The sequence below is a fragment of the Hibiscus syriacus genome, unplaced genomic scaffold (genome assembly GCF_006381635.1).
Source record: "Hibiscus syriacus cultivar Baekdansim isolate YM2019G1 unplaced genomic scaffold, ASM638163v2 tig00110264_pilon, whole genome shotgun sequence".
NCBI classification, from domain to species: Eukaryota; Viridiplantae; Streptophyta; class Magnoliopsida; order Malvales; family Malvaceae; genus Hibiscus; species Hibiscus syriacus.
The window spans coordinates 2437210-2457456 of NW_024062653.1; the positions used below are offsets into that span (position 1 = coordinate 2437210).

The window sequence follows — 20247 nt, forward strand, 5'->3', positions numbered from 1 at the left end:
CCTCTATTTTGGTCTTTATAAATTTAAATACTTATTTTTGTTATTTGTATTTAGGTTTGTAATATTTATTTATTTTCATTTCAGTCATTTGAATTTCCTTCTTTAAGTTAATTAATTCGAAGAAAATTAATTAATGTTCAATAATTAGATCATATTTTAACTTTATATTTGATTAAGGATTTCCACCATTACGATAACGTGTAAGCGACACAGTACCAATTTTGGGCGTTGTGGGGGTGCTAATCCTCCCCACGCGTAACTGACTCTCGAACCCATTTTAATTGAATCTTTGTAAACGCAGACCAGTTTTTGTCTTAAAAATGATTTTTTAAAATTGTTTTTAAAAGACATTTTTAGGTATTCGACCTACCTAACCCAAAGGCCGATGGCGACTCTATCCAATTTAATTCAAAATCACTGAATTTTTCAAATTAAAGTCGTAACTATTTTTAAAACAATAAACAATTGTTCCACCTAAAAACGGTTATGACAGCTTGGCGACTTTGTTGGAGACTTCAGGTAAGTGAGTCAGGCCGAATTAATTTCTGGTTGTCTTTTTAAGCGAAAATTATAAATTTTAATTTTAATTTATTTATTTGATTCTAATTATTTATCTTTGATTATTTTTCAAATTAATAGTTGTACTGACGTTTTTTCAATGATTTCATATTTTCAAAAGTTTTCATCTCATGCTCTATACCCGAGCTCCGAACCCTTTTTAAATGGGGGTAAAAGCGATGCCTTCGTGAGAATTTATTCTCCGCATAGGCCTAGCAAGTAGCCTTCGGGATTCATATAACTTATGTCTTCGTGTGAATTTATTCACCGCACAGACATAAGGGAATGTATCCTCTCGAGTTTAACTTAGTCCACACAAGCTTGTAATGGGCTTAGGACTAAGGGTCTGGCTAGCCCAAGGGGGCACCAGCAAGGAGAACTCGGGTACCTTCTATAGAACATAAACCAGGAGACTACAAGGAGTTAGAGCCCACCCCAAAACCTCATTTCAAACCCTAGGCTATTTTGAGATTATTTCCTGCTTTATTTTTTGTTCAAAGCATGTGAACTAGAAATTTATGCGGTTAGGACTTGTTCAAAATTAAAATGCAGGATAGAGATCATGTCCGGGTAGGAATAATAAGCATGTGGGGTAGATATCATGTGGGGTAGGATTTTTTTTTTCATTATTGTTTTGATTATTATCATTATCCCACTAACTTTTTTTCTTCATTTTTTTTTTTTTTCTTTCATTTTATTTTTATCATTTGCATCATTTAAAAGATGTGTTGATCCACTAAAACGTGTTCGTTAAACCTAAATAATTTGCATTAATGGACAAAAGGGTTGTAATATAAGAGGTGAAAAATGCAGAGGTTCAGCTATGGTCATGGAGACAATCTGTAAGACATGCCAACCAAGAAGACGTAGTACCCGTAATCGAAGAATATGACACACTGCTGCATTATAAAGGATTCAGAACGGACCGGGATTTACACCGAGCACATCAAAAGTTAACCTTCCAAACATAGGTTGGCAAAGATTGCAGGGGAAAGATGAGAAAAATGTTACTGACCTGGAGAGTCCCTTCAAAGACAACAAGAGCAAAACGATAGCTGAAATTGGAGGCCATTATTGACAAATTCAAGAAACAAGCAAATGAACTTCGGATAACTCCTAACGATGGAAGGTTCCAATTACGTTTCTGTTAGGGAACATGTTCAACAAAGGTGCAGTCATTCGATACTTCAGGAAAAAGTACAAAAAATAGCTCGTCACTTGCACAGTTTAGCCAAAGAATCCAGAGCGGTTTGATAGGGTGTTCAACCAACGACAGATAAAAGAGGATGACTAATCAACCTATTAGAAGCCGTTCGGGGTCTAGAGGATTTAGTCAGAATATACCTTTGATATTTTTGTCTCTTAAAAGATAAAACACTTTTGTCCCAATAAAGATTATTTATAATAACAGACATGTTTTCGGATCAATGCCTCGAACATTTCATGTATTTTTGCATTTTGCATCTACATTTCATTTTTAAGCATTTTTATAAACATGAAATTTCTTCATGGAGGATTCGATGAAGTGGTCCTAATCATGTGACACCACATGGAAGCAAGATTTGAACAATTAAAGAAAAAACTGAAATCAGTGCGGTGGAAGTTTGTTCAACAGGTTGTAGGATTGAGCCTTCTAGGATGATCTAAGAGAAGAGTTCACATTCCCTACAATTTATGATGTTGAAGCTATGTGCAGTTACCACATAAGAAGCTCTAGATATTCCTCTGAGAACTGTAAGGCACTGAAACACAAGATCCAAAACCTGATGGGTTCAAGGGCATGGAAAATCGAAGAATGGGGCATTGCATCTACCATTTGCACTGAGAGTATTATTTTGTTTGAACACGTTTTTTAGCTTTCATATTTGCTTAATCTTTTAAACGAATGAATTTATGTTACATTCTAAGGTGGAATAATTGAACGAGTTTTAATCTTTAGTTCTTCGAATATTAAATGAATTAAAGATTCTTTTAATTCTTCAAGAATTATATATTTTTGACACATGGCAAGATCATACATTTCTTATCCTATATAAAACAAAAAAATCCCTCGATATTTTCCCAAAATTATTCATGAAGATACAAAGAGTCATACCCATACCTTTGAGTCAATAAAGTCACACCATCATCTTTTTAGACGTAAAACCAACATTTTTCCAATAAAACCTAAGGCGTTGAGTAGTTCATTTGAGCATTCTTCTAAGACACAACTTGGGGCATCTCGCATGGAGCCTAAACATTGAGACATGATGGGAACAAGAAGAAGAAAGAAGAATTCATTCGAAATAATTCTATCATACTTTAATTACATTTTTTTCATGTTAATAAAATTAATCCTAAAAATCTATCCCCCTGGGGATACCTCTTATGCGAAGACTTTTGTGTATGAGATGATGAACGGCTTTGTTTCATTTATCCATATATGTATATATATATATCCCTTGTTGTCCCCTTTTGAGCCTATAGTATTTTTTCTTCGATTCAACCCTAACCAAGGATCACCCTCCACACTGGGGGGCAAGGTGGAAGAAATCTGCTCACATGAGTGAAGACATCAATCCAGAGGAGATACCAAAAGGTGAATCAAGTGACAAGTGTGAAGATCCAATCAGAACAAAGAGCAAAAAGGAAAAAATAAAAAGAATCAAAAAAGCAAAGAAAAAGAAGAAAAAGAAAAAGCAAAAAAAGGGACAATAAGCACATACAAAGATTCCCTAAACTCAAATGGTGCATCAAGCTTCAAACTATGAGATTGATCGAGCATAATTATTCCAGAATCACTTCACTCAAAGATCATAGAGCATCAAGAGAGAGAGACATACGAGCAGATTCAAATTGAGCAAGACATGATTGAAGGCATCAAAATGAATTAATTTTTGGTTCAATACCCTGAAATACTTGTTTGGGCCTATTTATCCTTTTTTTATAACCATGAATCATGGCCTACGTTACGTGTCTTAAAAGTCCCTTCTAATCATACATGGATTTCTGAACAGAAGAGACTATCTTCAGATTTCATCCCGCCCATCAGGATTAATCTTTATTTGCAAAAAGTTTTCTAAAATCTTTAATGCATGATAGAGAAAAATAACAAAGGGGGTTCAAGACATAAATTCTGAATAACGTTTTGAAACCAAAGGAGGATTCGAGTTGAAAACCTGAAAAGGTAGCTCGAATATAAAAATTCCTTGATAAGGCATCATACAACCCGAATGTGACCATGAGGCATCATACAAATTCCTTGATAAGGCATCATACAAGCTACCCTATCAAACCATTAAGCATCAAGAATGTCAACCTTTGACCAAACACAATAACCTGAGACTCTTTTATCATTTCCTTACCATTTCCCAAAGATAGCTTTGATCTTGACACTTGTCAAATAGCTAAAATTTATTGAAGGATTAACAGTGTAATTAATTCTTTGATATCTGATGAACTCTTGTTTTATAATTTGTCAATTGTGAAAACTATAAAGAGGCAACATTTTCAAAATTCTTTTTGATAATTTTCAAAATTTTGAAAATTCAAAGGAAGAAAAGCATTTTCAAGTAAGATAAGTTCTCTGGAAGTGTCTTGAATATCTTTTTGAAGCTCAAGATCGAAGTTGGGGAAAAGAGAAGCCAAATTTTGGGGGCAAAAATTTGATGGGGAAAGTAAAATAAATTATCTCAGGTTGAGGTTTACAAGAGTACACTATGGTGGAAATGAAGATAAACTAAGACAAAGATAGAATGAAGAGTGCTCATGCAACTATTCACCTCACAGATCAACATCATCATCGGATTTAAGCATGTTGAAGAATTCAATATCAAGAATAAAAAATTCAAGATTCCAGAATCAAGAGTCATCAAAACTGACAAACAGAGATTGAGATCTCTCTCCAAATCCTAAAATAACATATTTCGTATATACATTTTAGACACACATAAGAGCATTGCATCCATAGCATCGCATATGTGTATAATTTTGTAGATTCATGTCAGAGTCAATTTCAACTTCGCAACGAAGGATGTTGGACTCGAAGTAACACAACACAAGATTGAATTTCAACTTCACAACGAAGGATATCCAACTCAAAGCCAATTTGGTGAAACAATACTTGGATTTCAACTTCACAATAAAGGATATTCAACTTAAAGCCAATTTGGCGAAACTCGCTCAAGATTGAATTTCAACTTCACGACGAAGGATATCCAATTCAAGGCTCAACTTCACAACGGAGGGGCTATCCACGATTTTAACTTCACAACAAAGGATATCGTGCCCACCAGCAACGTTCATCTTTTGGATTTCAACTTCACGACGAAGGATATCCAATTCAAGGCTCAACTTCACAACGAATGGGTCATCCACGATTTCAACTTCATGACGAAGAATATCGTGTCTACCAGCAACATTCATCTTTAGGTTGGATTTCAACTTCACGCCGAAGGATATCCAATTCAAGGCTCAATTTTACAACGAATGGGCCATCCACGATTTCAACTTCACGACAAAAGATATCGTGTGCACAAGTAGAATCCCTCCATATATTGGATTTCAACTTCACAGCGAAGGATATCCAATTCAAAGAAGGAGCGTCTATCAACAAACAACTTCCCAGTTTCATTCAGAACCAATTTCAACTTCACGGTGAAGGATATTGGACTCGAAACATCCACGATTTCAACTCCACGAAGAAGAATATCATGCCCACAAGCAGCAATACAAGATTGGATTTCAACTTCACAACAAAGGACGTCCAATTCAAAGCTCAACTTCACAGCGAATGAGTCATTCATGATTTCAACTTCACGACGAAGGATATCGTACCCAAAAGATTGACCCAACTTCACAATGAATGAGTCCTCTGCAACACAACAATAAAAAAATAGTTTCATTTAGAGTCAATTTCAACTTCACAGCGAAATATATTGAACTCGAAAGTGATGCAATTTACAATATTGGATTTCAACTTCACAACGAAGGACATCCAATTCGAAGCTCAATTTCACGACGAATGAGCCACCCACGATTTTAACTTCACGAAGAATAATATTGTGCCCAATGGATCGACTTAGTATCACAACAAACATTGTCATCTACCTACTAGATTTCCTCATCACGCTCAGAAATAAAGCCATTACAGGAAGCCCAAACGATGGCCCAATAAACAACTCACATGGAAAACCCATCAAGTTTTTGCTTCAAATCCAGTAGCCCATCAGGACCCAACTGATCCAAAATTGACCAGACTTCCTCAACGAGAAGGAACAGTCTCATCTTCAGCAAATAATTTACTTGAAAGCGGCCAGATCTCTTCAACGTAAATGAGCAACGTCATTTTTAGCATCAAAATTACCTCCAAGAAGAATGTTGTCAACAAACAATGATTATTCGAGGAAAAGGGATCCGATCAAAGAAGAGCTTGCTCAACCTCAACTGATGCCTTTAAAAAAGAATGAAGAGTTCATAATAAGAAGAATTTGGAACTCGAGACTTGTTAACAGTCCAAAAATTGTTGTTTTATTTATTTGCTCTATTCCTGTTTTACAACAATGAGTAAAGAGGGGCAGCTGTAAACATCAATTTTTGTCCCCCATACCTGTCTGCTGTGTAACTCACTCTGCTCCCCCATAATGTGCCATTTCCCATACCCCACACCTTTGTCATCATCCACGCCTATCAACCACCAAAAATTAGCCATCAAAAGTCAGCAAATAAACCAAAACTCACCTAAACTTTACATAAACATATCCACATCTTACCAAAAAGCAAGAAAAAAAGAAAAGAACAAGAGGGATTCGGTGAGTGAAAAAACATAAAGGAATGAGTTTTCGAAGAGAAAAAGGGGGGAGTATTCGGTATAGGGGGCTGGAACAAAACACAAAAAAAAAACAGAGAGAAATGGAGAACCTTAAATCAAATAGAGAAAGAGAAGCACAAACCTTAGTCGAAAAGTTATCGGTAACACCAAAAGTCGTCGGTGTCTCTTGTAGATCTATGGTTTTAGGGTCGGATTAAGGCTAAGGGGGCTTGGAACTGGGTTGTGAAGAGCGAGAGGAGTCTTTTGGGGGCTTCTCTCTCTCCGGCCACCGTAAGCGTCGCCGTGGGCCGCCGGTGGCTACGGTGACCATAACCTTCTCTGTTGAGGAATTGAGAGAGTTTGAGACTCTCTCCCCCCCCTAATTTCTTAGAGAAAGACCGAATGAGAAATAAAGGAAGCTAAGCCCCTTTTTGGGCTTATATACCCCGACCTAAACGTTGCTGTTTTGGGAGGGGTCTGTTTATAATTTTCTCGTGATAAAATTACATGTACGTTGCCTCCATGTTTTTTAAATTTCGCATATGGATATTTGTTATATTTTATTTATATTGTATTTCATGCCATGCTTTTATAAATTTTGTATTCTTGTCACTTGATCATTATTATGTGAATTTTATTAATATTAGAAATTGTTCTCTTTGTTTATGAAATTTGCATTTTAGTCATTGTTTTGTATTTTGGGTTAAATCTTAAATTAGCTTGTATTTTGTACTTTCATTATATTTTAGTCCCCTTTTTTTACATATTATGCATTTTTTAATATTCGGATTTGGTCCTCATATCTGTGTATCTTTTGTTTTGGTCACTAATTTGATATTGAATGTTTTAGTTTAATTATATTTTAATCCTCTATATTTCATGTGTATTTATTTTGGTCAATGTAATTTATATATTTTTAATTATTTCGAATTTTAGCATATAATTTTAGATATTTGTATTTTAGTCCTTTAAATTTCAATTTGTGTTATTTGGTCTTTAAAATTTCTGTAATTACTGTTTTAGAACTTAAAATTTCTGTTTGTTCCATTTTAGTTCTTTAACTTTCTATATTTGCTATTTTGATCCTTAAAGTTTTTTTTAGTTTTTTTCCTCTATTTTGGTCTTTATAAATTTAAATACTTATTTTTGTTATTTGTATTTAGGTTTGTAATATTTATTTGTTTTCATTTCAGTCATTTGAATTTCCTTCTTTAAATTAATTAATTTGAAGCAAATTAATTAATGTTCAATAATTGGATCATATTTTAACTTTATATTTGATTAAGGATTTCCACCATTACGACAACGTGTAAGCAACACAGTACTAATTTTGGGCGCTGTGGGGGGGTGCTAATCCTTCCCCACGTGTAACTGACTCCCGAACCCATTTTAATTGAATCTTTGTAAACGCATACCAGCTTTTGTCTTAAAAAATTATTTTTTAAAATTATTTTTAAAAGACGTTTTTAGGTATCGACCTACCTAACCCAAAGGCCGATGGCGACTCTATCCAATTTAATTCAAAATCACTGAATTTTTCAAATTAAAGTCGTAACTATTTTTAAAACAATAAATAATTGTTCCACCTAAAAACGGTTATGAGAGATATGTTGGATTTCCCTTTATTTTTGGTTTAGTTTTGGAGGTTTGATTATTGGGATTTCAGTATTTTTACAGTAGTTTGGGAGGGTTGATTATTGGGATTTCAGTATTTTTACGGTAGCATATGTGAATGGGTATGAGTCGAGACGAGTTGTTTTTTGTTATTTCGATATTGATTAAAAACTTAAATGATCTTATGCCATCCTAATATTTAATGATATATATATTTTTTTCATTTTCATTCAGTAAAATAAAAAGATAATTGATAAAATATATATAGGTACGTTATAATAGCCATTTTTAAATATAGTGGGATATTATACTAATTATTTCAAGTTAGATTGAATCAACGGTTTTTTCCTTTAACCAGATTATATCCCACCATTTCTTTCATTCATAAAAATCATCTCGATCAACCATGAACCTTAATTTTAAAAGAAATCGACCTCATAAATTCGAGTCGAATTTGAGTATTTTAACAATCTTTGATATCACATCAGAGACATATAAATAAGAAAAAAGTTAAAATGTATTATTAGTAAATGTAGTTAAATAAATTTGAAGATTTTGTTTCTATATTTAAAATATTAAAAAGCAAATGCTGTCAATTTTTTTCGAGATGAACCTACTAATAGTATTGTAAAATTGAAAAGACCTGTCAAATTAAAGTACATGATTAATTCTTGAATTTAGTATAGTAGAGGGGCTAAAATCAAAATTAGACCTTTTAGGCTGTAAGATAAAGAGTTAGGAGGTACAAGGCCCAAATTGAGCCCAAAAACCCTAAAGTTCAAATCGATTTGGGCATCTCCTTCGATTTTGCCTTCTAGGGTTTCTATTTCATTTCTATTCTGAACTTTACAGCAAGATAATTCCCACTATTTTCATTTCTCAGATTACTTTTAATCATTCCCACAAGCTCTGGGTGAACCCCTTTTAAAAGAGTAACGCGAAACCCCCTTTTAAATCTCAAAAACCCTAAACGCCCATGTATCTATACAATTTAACCCTTCAGCAAGCCACCGGCATCGTTTCCGCCATAAATGGCAACTTCTCCGGCGGAAAAATCCAAGAAATTGTCGTTGCCCGTGGTAAGATCCTTTCTGTTCTCCGACCCGACGAACTCGGTAAGCTCCAAATACTTCACTCCGTCGAAATTTTCGGCTGCATACGTTCCCTAGCTCAGTTCCGGCTAACCGGAGCTCAAAAGGACTATATTGTAGTAGGATCAGATTCGGGTCGGATTGTTATCCTTGAATACAATAAAGAGAAGAATGTCTTTGATAAAGTTCACCAAGAAACTTTTGGAAAATCTGGGTGTCGGCGGATTGTCCCGGGTCAATACTTAGCTATTGACCCGAAAGGAAGAGCTGTAATGATTGGTGCCTGTGAGAAACAGAAATTAGTTTATGTTTTGAACAGAGATACTGCTGCTAGATTAACCATTTCTTCGCCTTTAGAAGCTCATAAGTCACATACGATAGTTTACTCCATCTGTGGTGTTGATTGTGGATTCGATAACCCTATTTTCGCTGCCATTGAATTGGATTACTCGGAGGCAGATCAGGATTCTACGGGAGTGGCTGCTGGTGAGGCACAGAAGCATTTGACATTCTATGAACTTGATTTAGGGCTTAACCATGTGTCTAGGAAGTGGTCGGAACAGGTTGATAATGGCGCAAATATGTTGGTCACGGTGCCTGATGGTGGTGATGGGCCGAGTGGGGTTTTAGTATGTGCTGAGAATTTTGTTATCTATAAGAATCAGGGGCATCCAGACGTTAGAGCAGTGATTCCTAGACGGGCTGATTTGCCAGAAGAACGCAGTGTTTTGATTGTGTCAGCAGCTACACATAAGCAGAAGTCAATGTTCTTCTTTCTTTTGCAGACAGAGTATGAGGATATTTTTAAGGTCACGTTGGAACATGGAAATGATGGAGTCACGGAGTTGAAGATTAAGTATTTTGATACAATTCCAGTTACAGCTTCAATGTGTGTGTTGAAAACTGGTTTTCTATTTGCAGCGTCAGAGTTTGGCAATCACGCTTTGTATCAGTTCCAGGCTATTGGGGATGACCCTGATGTTGAATCATCATCGTCTACATTGATGGAAACAGAAGAAGGTTTCCAGGCTGTGTTTTTCCAGCCAAGAGGGCTTAAGAATATAGTTAGGATTGACCAAGCCGAGAGTCTGATGCCGATAATGGACATGAAAATTGCTAACCTCTTTGAGGAAGAAACACCTCAGATATATTCACTTTGTGGACGTGCTCCCCGTTCATCATTGAGGATACTAAGGCCTGGTTTGGCCATCAGTGAGATGGCTGTCTCACAGCTTCCTGGTGTTCCAAGTGCTGTGTGGACAGTAAAGAAAAATGTTAATGATGCCTTTGATGCATACATTGTCGTGTCATTTGCCAATGCAACTCTTGTTCTTTCCATTGGTGAAACAGTTGAAGAAGTTAGTGATAGTGGGTTTCTCGATACTACCCCTTCTCTTGCTGTTTCAGTGATTGGTGATGATTCACTTATGCAAGTTCACCCAAATGGTATCAGGCATATAAGGGAAGATGGACGCATTAACGAGTGGAGAACACCTGGGAAAAGGACAATTGTTAAAGTTGGCTCAAATGGACTTCAAGTCATTATTGCACTGAGTGGAGGTGAGCTTATATACTTTGAGGTGGATATGACTGGGCAATTGATGGAAGTGGAGAAGCATGAAATGTCTGGAGATGTGGTGTGTCTGGACATTGCCCCTGTTCCTGAAGGAAGACAGAGGTCCCGCTTTCTTGCTGTTGGTTCATATGATAATACAATCCGTATATTATCTTTGGATCCTGATGACTGTATGCAGGTTCTGAGTGTTCAGAGTGTATCTTCACCTCCTGAGTCTCTTCTTTTCCTTGAAGTTAAGGCATCGATCGGTGGGGAGGATGGTGCTGATCATCCTGCCAATCTTTTCCTTAATGCTGGTCTGCAGAATGGAGTTCTGTTCCGGACAGTGGTGGATATGATAACAGGGCAACTTTCTGATTCCGTTCACGATTCTTAGGTCTCAGAGCCCCAAAGTTGTTCTCTGTTAAAGTTAGAGGCCGACCTGCAATGCTTTGCTTGTCTAGTCGACCATGGCTTGGTTATATTCACCAGGGACATTTTCTGTTAACACCCCTTTCATATGAGACACTTGAATTTGCTGCCTCATTTTCATCTGATCAGTGTGCCGAAGGTGTTGTTGCCGTTGCTGGGGATGCACTGAGAGTTTTCACCATTGAGCGTCTTGGAGAAACCTTCAATGAGACTGCTATTCCTTTGAGGTACACTCCTAGGAGGTTTGTATTGCAACCTAAGCGTAAATTGTTGGTAATTATAGAGAGCGACCAAGGATCATATACTGCAGAAGAACGTGAAGCTGCAAGAAAGGAATGCTTTGAGGCTGCTGGGATGGGCGAAAATGGCAACGGTAATATGAACCAATTGGAAAATGGTGGGGATGATGAGGACAAAGAGGATCCCCTCTCTGATGAGCAGTATGGTTATCCAAAGGCGGAGTCGAACAAGTGGGCTTCTTGCATTAGAGTTCTTGATCCTAGAACAGCTGCCACAACTTGCCTTTTGGAGCTTCAGGACAACGAAGCTGCTTTCGGTGTGTGTACTGTGAATTTCCATGATAAAGAATATGGAACTCTCTTGGCTGTTGGCACAGCCAAGGGGCTACAATTTTGGCCCAAAAGAAGCTTAGTTGCAGGATTCATTCACATTTATAGGTTTCTAGAAGATGGTAGATCACTTGAACTTGTGCACAAGACACAAGTGGAAGGTGTTCCTCTTGCTTTATGCCAGTTTCAGGGCAGGCTACTTGCTGGGATAGGATCTGTGCTCCGATTATATGATTTGGGGAAAAAGAGACTGCTTAGGAAATGTGAGAATAAGCTTTTCCCTAACACTATTGTCTCTATCCAGACTTATCGGGATAGAATATATGTCGGGGACATCCAAGAGGTATGGTTTTTGAGTCTTTTTCTGGATTCTCATATCTTGAGAATTTTACTTTTTTACTTGTATGCTTGTCTTCTATTGTGATGCTTGACTATATATGGATTTTGTAAAATTGATCAACCAATTTAATTTGGATAGTTCTGCTGTGCGGAGACCTAACCTAAGGCTAATTTGCAGCGGGTTTTAACCTAAAATGTTATCCTGTCCAACCTAAAAAGTTATAATATTGGTCATTATTTTGGTTACAACCGAAAATGTTACATTGTGGTAGGTTTTAACTTAGAATGTTACCCGTCTACACTAAAAAGTTACACAATTGATTATAATTTTGGTTACAACTGAGAATGTCTTGACAGTAACTTTTTAGGTTGCAAGTAGAATAGTCATGCAATTTACTTGATTTGTTATGGATAATGTAATATTTTTGGTTTCAACTTAAAATGTTATCCAGTTTACTCTAAATCAGTTACAACCAATTTTTGCGTATTTTAGCCTTATATTTAACCTGTTTTATTTTAAACTCATCCATTTAATTTAGGCTATGATTGAAGGTAAGAAAGGTTTGCAAGGTCTTTTTAATGCTGTCTTGGTTCTTAAACTAGAGTCCACTTTGATTCTATGAATACCTGTTTTGCTTCCTTTTCTGCTTCCCTTTGTCAATTATTCGCATACTAATATTAAATGTTGTCCTTTATTGCAGTCATTCCATTTTTGCAAGTATAGGAGGGATGAAAATCAACTGTATATATTTGCCGATGATGTTGTTCCAAGATGGCTTACTGCATCGTTCCACATTGATTTTGACACCATGGCTGGTGCAGACAAGTTTGGGAATGTCTATTTTGTGCGGCTACCACAAGATGTGTCGGATGAAATTGAGGAAGATCCAACTGGTGGAAAGATAAAATGGGAACAAGGGAGGCTCAATGGAGCTCCTAACAAGGTAGAGGAGATAGTTCAGTTCCATGTAGGAGATGTGGTAACTAGCTTGCAGAAGGCATCTCTTATACCAAGTGGTGGAGAATGCGTTCTTTATGGAACAGTAATGGGGAGCTTGGGGGCATTGCTCCCGTTCACTTCCCGTGATGATGTTGACTTCTTCTCTCACCTAGAGATGCATATGAGACAAGAACACCCTCCCTTGTGTGGACGCGATCATATGGCTTATAGATCTGCTTATTTCCCTGCCAAGGTGAACCTCCTGCTTCCTTATACACTGAATTTTATTGAAATCATATTCTCACAGATGGCATGTCGTTAAATTGGAAGATTTTCCGAATACTATGTATCTATCATTTTATCTTTTTCATTATATCATCAACAATTGTTTATCAGCGTTACATTTTGCTAGTTCATTTTCCATCTCATTTTCATGCTATCGAAAGAAAAAAATGATTTGTTTGATAAATGTAGTGAAGGTTGATTCTTTGGTGTAAATAATTGCCGTCAAACACTGGTTAGCCATATAGTCTTTGGTGTAAATGATTTCGTGAGGGTTATGAACCTAATATTATTTATCGTATTACTTCTGGTATGAAAGCTTGAATTGATTTTGCAGGATGTGATCGATGGGGATTTGTGTGAGCAGTTTCCTACCCTACCGTTGGATTTGCAGAGAAAAATTGCAGACGAATTGGATCGTACTCCTGGGGAGATACTGAAGAAACTTGAGGAAGTCCGAAACAAGATCATTTGAGATCAGAGCTGATAGCATCAAAGTTTAAGGTAGCTTCCATTCCCTCTCCTGTTTCGGTTTATGTTATGTAATTTAGTTTGGATTATTGTTGCTTGAAATGCAATTAGTTTAACAATAATCTAATTAGTTTGTGCCTATTGGGATCATTGCTTGAGAGTAGGTCCTTTGTTTGCAGGTCTTTTCCTGGACCGCGGGTTACGAATTGCGGCTAAGAAGGCTGTAGTGTGTCAGAATCCAAGGCAGACGAGGAAGAAATCAGATGCCGGAGTCGAGTCGCAAGCACGAGACGAGGGTGGGAGAACTGTATAAGTAGTTCGGAAGCAAACTAGTTGTGTAGTGGAGGCAAAACTCAGTGTTGGTGCAGAATTCGAGTATTTGCTGTTGTTGCTGTTTTTAACTCCATTGTTTTATGAGTTGTTAATTGATAGACATAATCTAATGCCCCTCTTCTTGTATATTACAAAAGATGATAATAATAATAATAATAATTAATTAAAAATAAAATTTAATTTGAATAATTGTTATTTTTTAACGAAAAAATAAATTTAATACTCTAAATTTTACTTCAAAGTAACTCTCAGCATTTGAAGGTAGATCAAGAATGTTTAAACTTCAATTAATCTTTGATGTAAATACTACAAGTAGATTAGTCGTTGTATTAAAAAATATTCTCTCGTATGACATTTTATTTATTATTTTAGTGTAAAGTACATCATATTGTTAACGATTATGTTCGGATTTTTGTTTTCATCATTTAACTTTTAAAAATTATAAAATGTTTATTAGGTCAATATAATTGTTATAAAATAGTTATTGGTTTCAAATTTTTGCCGACTTGAATTTCATATGAGTATTATATCTCTTATTTGACCTGAAATCTAGGCTAGAAACTTGCACTTGACTCAAATAATATAAAAAGTATTTTTATTCGATAAAATAAGAATTTAATTGAAAAAATATTGAGAAAGATATGCCAATAATCCTTAAATTTATAGTAAAATTTATGTTATTATCTTGGATCTGGTTAATTCGAATATTTTTATCCTAAACTCAAACTTAATTCGACTTGAACTAAACTTAAATTAAAAAAATACTAATCTTATAAGATAAATAAGATCAAAATCAATTAAATTCGAGTTAAATTTTTATATATATTAAAAAATAATAATAATTTCATAACTTTTAAAAATTGAAGGATAAAATAATTGAACATAATTTAATGATCCTCTCCATTATTTTAAAAAAAAAATTGGGCAGAAAACCTTAAATTAAACCGGCCCAAGTAATTCGGTCTCTTCCAAGTTCCAAACTGAACCATTTCAGCAGCCGACTTCACGCCTTGTCTCTCAATCTCTGTCGAAACCTACCATTTTCACCTCTTCTCCGTCTTCTTCTCCGATTCGCCACCTCACCGGCTCTCAAACCCAGGTTTTCTTTTTATTGTTATTTTCCTGTTCTTTTCAATTTCTACAATGGGTGGTATTCTTTGGATCTCTAGAAAGTCTAGAAATTTGATTGTTAACTTTGATGCAGATTAAGCAGTACTGTTTATCATACGCACCTTATGATTTTTGAGCTGATAAATGTATACCAGCTTGATCCTGCTCCTTTTTAAATTGGTTTTTGTAATAAAATTTAAGATTTAATTAGGGTTTTGTTTGCTTTGATACCCGAGGGCGATAAACTTTTAGTTTTTTAATCATGTTTATGTTAAGAATTATTGTGTAGAAGTTCTTGAATTGTTTTACAGCTTTAACTCTGGATTCCGAATCCCGCACCTGTGATTTATAGAGCTGATGCTATATTTTTTTTTAATTCGGACTCTCTCGACTGATGTTTATAGCAATTGATAATGATAACATCCGTTATGTTGCCGGTTAATATGACATGATCGGAAAATTACCCGTTGCCACAATTTGTATTCATGATCTTATAACATTGAGTCCGATTCCTCGAGAGGTTTTGCTTTCCTAATTGGTTGCTGCTTGAGGTTGTCTACGGAGTATTGCTTCCTTTTCGTTTATTGGTAGTATCATTTGTGGACATCGGTTTTCTTCTCCTTTTGAGATAATGTGCAAATGATTGGTGTACGCATTAGAAAAATTGATCGAGTTTAGATTTATTTTGTGAATTTTTTCGAGTATGGTCCCCAGCTGGCAGAATAAGTTTCATTTGATGGTTTTGAGTTTTGTTTCGAATTAGATTTTTTTACTGTTAAAGCTCAACGGTGGTTGTTCAAATACTCATTCTCGGCTGTCGGTGTTACCCTGTTAGGATTTTGCACTGTGGACTCTACCTGCAACATTTAACATTAATCTTCCTATTATTTGATCATGAAAGTATGTTCTCAAAGATTTATTTCTGTCTCTAATCCGTGGTATCATGTCTCCCTTAACATATTTCCTGTTGCTCTTTTCTTCTAGAATCATTTCCTTCTTTTACAGAGAAAAAATGGCCAGCAAATCCGAGAGTAAGGAACCAGTGAATGAACAAGTGATTGCAAATATGTATGGAGCTATGAGATCTGAATTAAACCAAATCTATTCTAAGATCACCGAGTTGGAGATGGAAGTGAGTGAGCATTCACTAGTTATAAATGCCATTCAGCCGCTTGACCCATCAAGGCGGTGTTACCGGATGATCGGAGGTGTGCTGGTTGAGAGAACCATCAAAGAGGTTCTCCCCGCTGTGCAGCGAAACAAAGAAGGGCTCGAGGAAGTAATTGCTCGGCTTAACGAGACCCTGGAGAAGAAGAAAAAGGAAATTGTTGATTTCGAGACAAAATACAAGATTAGGATCAAAAAGTCTGATGGCGACGCAAAAGATGAAAGCAGCAAGAAGGAAGGCTCAGCTCAAGGAGTTCTTGTTGGCCCTGCAAGTTCGAGTCAGTAAAAGATATAGGTATATTCCTTTTTCCTTCCTTGCTTGCTCGAACTTGCCTGTGATAAACCCTAAATCTTGTCGTTGAAAAACTTTATTCAGTTATTACCATGATGTACCAGGTTTTCGATATGTTTTGTTCGATTAGGGTTTTATGTTTCGGTTTTTGCCTTCTTTCCGGATTGAATTTTCCTTGAAAATAGGTAATCATGTGTACCACCCGCTATCTTTTCTAGAATGGATTCAAACATTGCTCTTTCGAGTAAACAACCACGAACGAACTACTGAGTCAAATTTCCTGGTGTTTTCTCATAAGCAAACCAGAGCTTTAGTGTTTTTCTTTTCGTTTCTTCTTGTTCAAAGACAAATTATCAGTTTCAACGTTCTTCAACATCTCTGGCCGCGGATTTCTGCATTTTGTTCTTTCGTCTAACCACTTGATAATATCGGCAAACACAGTTTCAATGTTTTCCGAGGGCTTGTCAAAGCGTGCCACATTTGCTGGACTTGTCTGTGGTTGAAGCTACCTTGAAAAGTTGTTTGCTAACTTGTGGGATTGACACTTTGGCTTCTTCACCATGGAATTGTAACCTAATAATTAGGTTTCACAAAGAAACGTGCCATGAACATGTTACGTCACGTAATCCATTCGGTTAGATGTAACAATTCAAATTAGGTTACAATCGATTCGATTAGATGTACAAATCAATGGGCTGTTGATAACTTGTTTGTATAAGTTGAAATTCAAACTTGAATTATCTTTTGTATGTAAAATTAGGGTATCTAATAATATAAAAAAATTTAAAACATGCGTTAATGAAAAATTCGATTAGACTAATGAGTCGTTTGAATTCGATATTATGGTGCTTGAATTTGACTCTTTTATTATTGAAGTGAATCGTTTTTTTTTAATCAAACTCAAACAATTTGTGTATGCTATATCTTATTTACACCTAAATGTTATTTTTTAAGGGATTATGATGGTCAAAGAATTTAAGTGAATTAGGTTGAGAGGCAAAAGAGATGATAGGACCATGTTCATGATCTTCAATCGACCCCAAATAGACTATTCATCCAAAGTTTAGGGATCAATTTAGAATGATGGTCATAGTTTGAGGATGAAATTATAACATTCACAAGTTTAAGGACTAATATAGAATAAGTGTCACAGTTTGGGGATGAAATTAGAATGTTCAAAAGTTTAAGGATCAATTTAAAGTAAAGATCATAGTTTAGGTACATATGGTGCAGTTAACTCATATAAATTGAAAATGTACTACTCAAAAAATAAATTGAAAATGTAAATTGATACACATGTCCTCGCATAAAAAATATAATTTGTTACACAACTTTTTGATAATTTTCTTCTATAATTTTCACAATATCACCCAATTAATTTTTGTTTGTTAAGAAACCCTAATCACCCGAAAGTTCAAATATGTTTTGAGATCAAAATCTCATCGTTTTGAAGCTTCAATTCTCTCTCCAACCTCGAATTTCCAGATTCTATTCTCCTATTCAACCAGTCAATGATATCCGTAAAAACGATCTCAATATTTTCTGGCGTCTCACCGTATAACAATCCGTGCCACATCCCGGGATACAACTTGAAACTCTTGTCCAAGCTTGCTGCTACATCATACAATAGTTGGCTCACTACTTTATCTGTTACTCTGTCATCTCCTCCGTGTAGTATCATAAATGGTAATGAAACCTGTTCCAAATTAGTAACCAAAAATTTTAAGATTCGAATCTCCAACCCATTGAATTAACATCATAAAGTTTTATCAAACATCTTTTTCGATTTAATTATGAAAAAAGGAAGTATTAATTCACCGTACGTACTCAAATTATGACCAAAGTAACCCGATAATAGAAAGGCTAGATTGATACAATATCAATAGTTTAGAAACTGAATTGCAATTAGAGATGAGTTTGGGGATGTTTGGCGAAATTAAACCGAAAAAGGGTAAGAATAAACGAACCTCATGAAGTCTTTGCTCAAGCTCCAAGCTAGTGTTTAGAAGTTCATTGGCAGTGTTCAAACGAGGACGTCCTTTGTAGCAATAAGGATTTGCTCTGACCTGTAAATTAAATTAATAAACTATAATTTTATATAAACATATAATTGTTTTCATTGTCATTATTTATATATATTAAAACAAATTATCAAACAATAAATTAATTATTATGACATTTAAAAAACTATTTTGGTCATCAAACTTTTTTTTAAAAAGATCATCACTAACATTATGCTTTTTTATTTTGGCCATCCGATGTTTAAAAATTAATGATAATTATGATATAATTTTTCTCATTTTTTTAATTTCCACATTATTTTCTTGGGTGAAAAAATAAAAAAATAACTTAATGAGGATTTTGCCAAAAGGATGGTGATCAAAATAAACAATAATAATAACTGGGTGACTAATAGGGTAATTTACACTTGGGAAAACAAATACCTGTGCTCTTATCTCAGGCTGTTTAAAAGCAGCATCAATGACATCTTGGACCGGAACTATTCGCCACGTTGGAATAATTTTGTTCAGCTTTCGCAGTACACTTATGACTAATGGATGTGGTTTCATATCATCTGCCAACTGTGCATGTAAATTAAAAATGAGTAAATCCCACATTGATTATTGAAAAGAGATATTAGATTATTTTAGTTAAAGTTAAATTTTGATATTATAATTAAAATAAATCAATTTAAAATTATTATTTTTATTATAAACTTTTATCAATCGGATGACGTTTTTATAATAGAAAAAGCAGCAAAAATGAACACAATTTCTAGAGTACGAAATGATAATTTATTCCGTCATTACAGCTGTTTGAATGTCCACGCCAGCCTGATTCTAGATGTTTGGACTAAATTTTGAAATAGTAGATGGACCAAGGTCGTAATTTTACCAAAAGTTATAATATTTTTTTGACTAAGAAAGTTATAATAATTTGTGTTGAAAATATTCAGTGGGCCTATATTTGTTTTTTATGTGAGGTAAGGTTTTGACATTTTTGAAGGGCCGAAGACTAAAATCAATATAAATTACTACAATTCTATTTTTAGTTATAAAATAATTAGTATAAATTTAAATAAAGATTTTTATAGAAAGCATAAAATTTACAAAAATAATAATAGATAAATTTAATGCCGTTACAGATCTTGAGTTTTATGAATAAAAAATAATAATATAAACACAATATTTTTATCTAAAAATTTGATTTTAAATATAACCGTTTTCAATTGTTGACTTTCTCTTAAGAGAAAAAAAATCAAAGCTTAAGCTTTAGACTATTCTGATAACTAATTTCTAGGTCAACGTTACTTTTTATTAATAAAAACTATTTTATTTTTAAGTAAGTATATATATATATATATATATATGGTGGACATGATGTGAACATGGAATAAAAAATCAAATTATTTTTTTAGAAAATAAAGGGAATATAATCTTGTATTAATAAATAATTAATCAATGGGATAAAAAAATTAAGGGAATATTTATTTCCAAAAAATAAAGTAAAAGGAGAATATGATTTACCTTACACATGGGGGCAACCAAGACTGCCCCATCCCAGTAATCTGGCTTCTTCCTATGTACCAACAACAACACTGCTCCACCCATGGATTCCCCTAACAAATATCTCATCTTTTTTCTGTTCTCCTTCTTCTCTGCAAAATTTATTCAAGATCCAAATTAATCGATTAATTGAGATCGGA

At 34.8% G+C, this 20247-nt stretch overlaps 2 protein-coding genes, 1 long non-coding RNA gene and 1 pseudogene across 6 annotated transcripts in view; 3 read left to right on the forward strand and 1 right to left on the reverse strand.

Moving 5' to 3' along the window:
- The first annotated feature begins 323 nt into the window (after positions 1–323).
- Positions 324–20179, forward strand: LOC120115455. The gene is made up of 3 exons (XR_005515480.1): positions 324–336; positions 8464–8469; positions 20048–20179. It is a non-coding gene; the product is annotated as an uncharacterized LOC120115455 (long non-coding RNA).
- LOC120115449 lies at positions 8937–13646 on the forward strand (annotated as a pseudogene).
- LOC120115453 (probable prefoldin subunit 2) lies at positions 14937–17236 on the forward strand. 3 transcript variants are annotated; one of them, XM_039136176.1, is made up of 2 exons: positions 14937–15071; positions 16067–16699. In XM_039136176.1, exon 2 carries the CDS (start codon positions 16095–16097, stop codon positions 16533–16535), a length of 441 nt encoding a protein of 146 aa, XP_038992107.1. In that variant the 5' UTR covers positions 14937–15071; positions 16067–16094; the 3' UTR covers positions 16536–16699. The 3 variants fall into 3 exon arrangements, with proteins under 3 accessions (XP_038992107.1, XP_038992108.1, XP_038992106.1); XM_039136177.1 differs by having other exon boundaries at positions 16088–16699; XM_039136175.1 differs by lacking the exon at positions 14937–15071 and adding an exon at positions 16983–17236 and having other exon boundaries at positions 15946–16544.
- LOC120115451 (caffeoylshikimate esterase-like) overlaps positions 17897–20247 on the reverse strand; it is a 35001-nt gene continuing 32650 nt past the window's right edge. For both annotated transcript variants that reach the window (XM_039136171.1, XM_039136173.1), the window contains 4 exons: positions 20069–20199; positions 18986–19123; positions 18509–18607; positions 17897–18237 (listed from right to left, as the gene is read on the reverse strand). In XM_039136171.1, the coding sequence (XP_038992102.1) occupies positions 17956–18237; positions 18509–18607; positions 18986–19123; positions 20069–20199 (650 nt within the window). In that variant the 3' untranslated portion in view covers positions 17897–17955. The remainder of the gene's footprint in view (positions 18238–18508; positions 18608–18985; positions 19124–20068; positions 20200–20247) is intronic.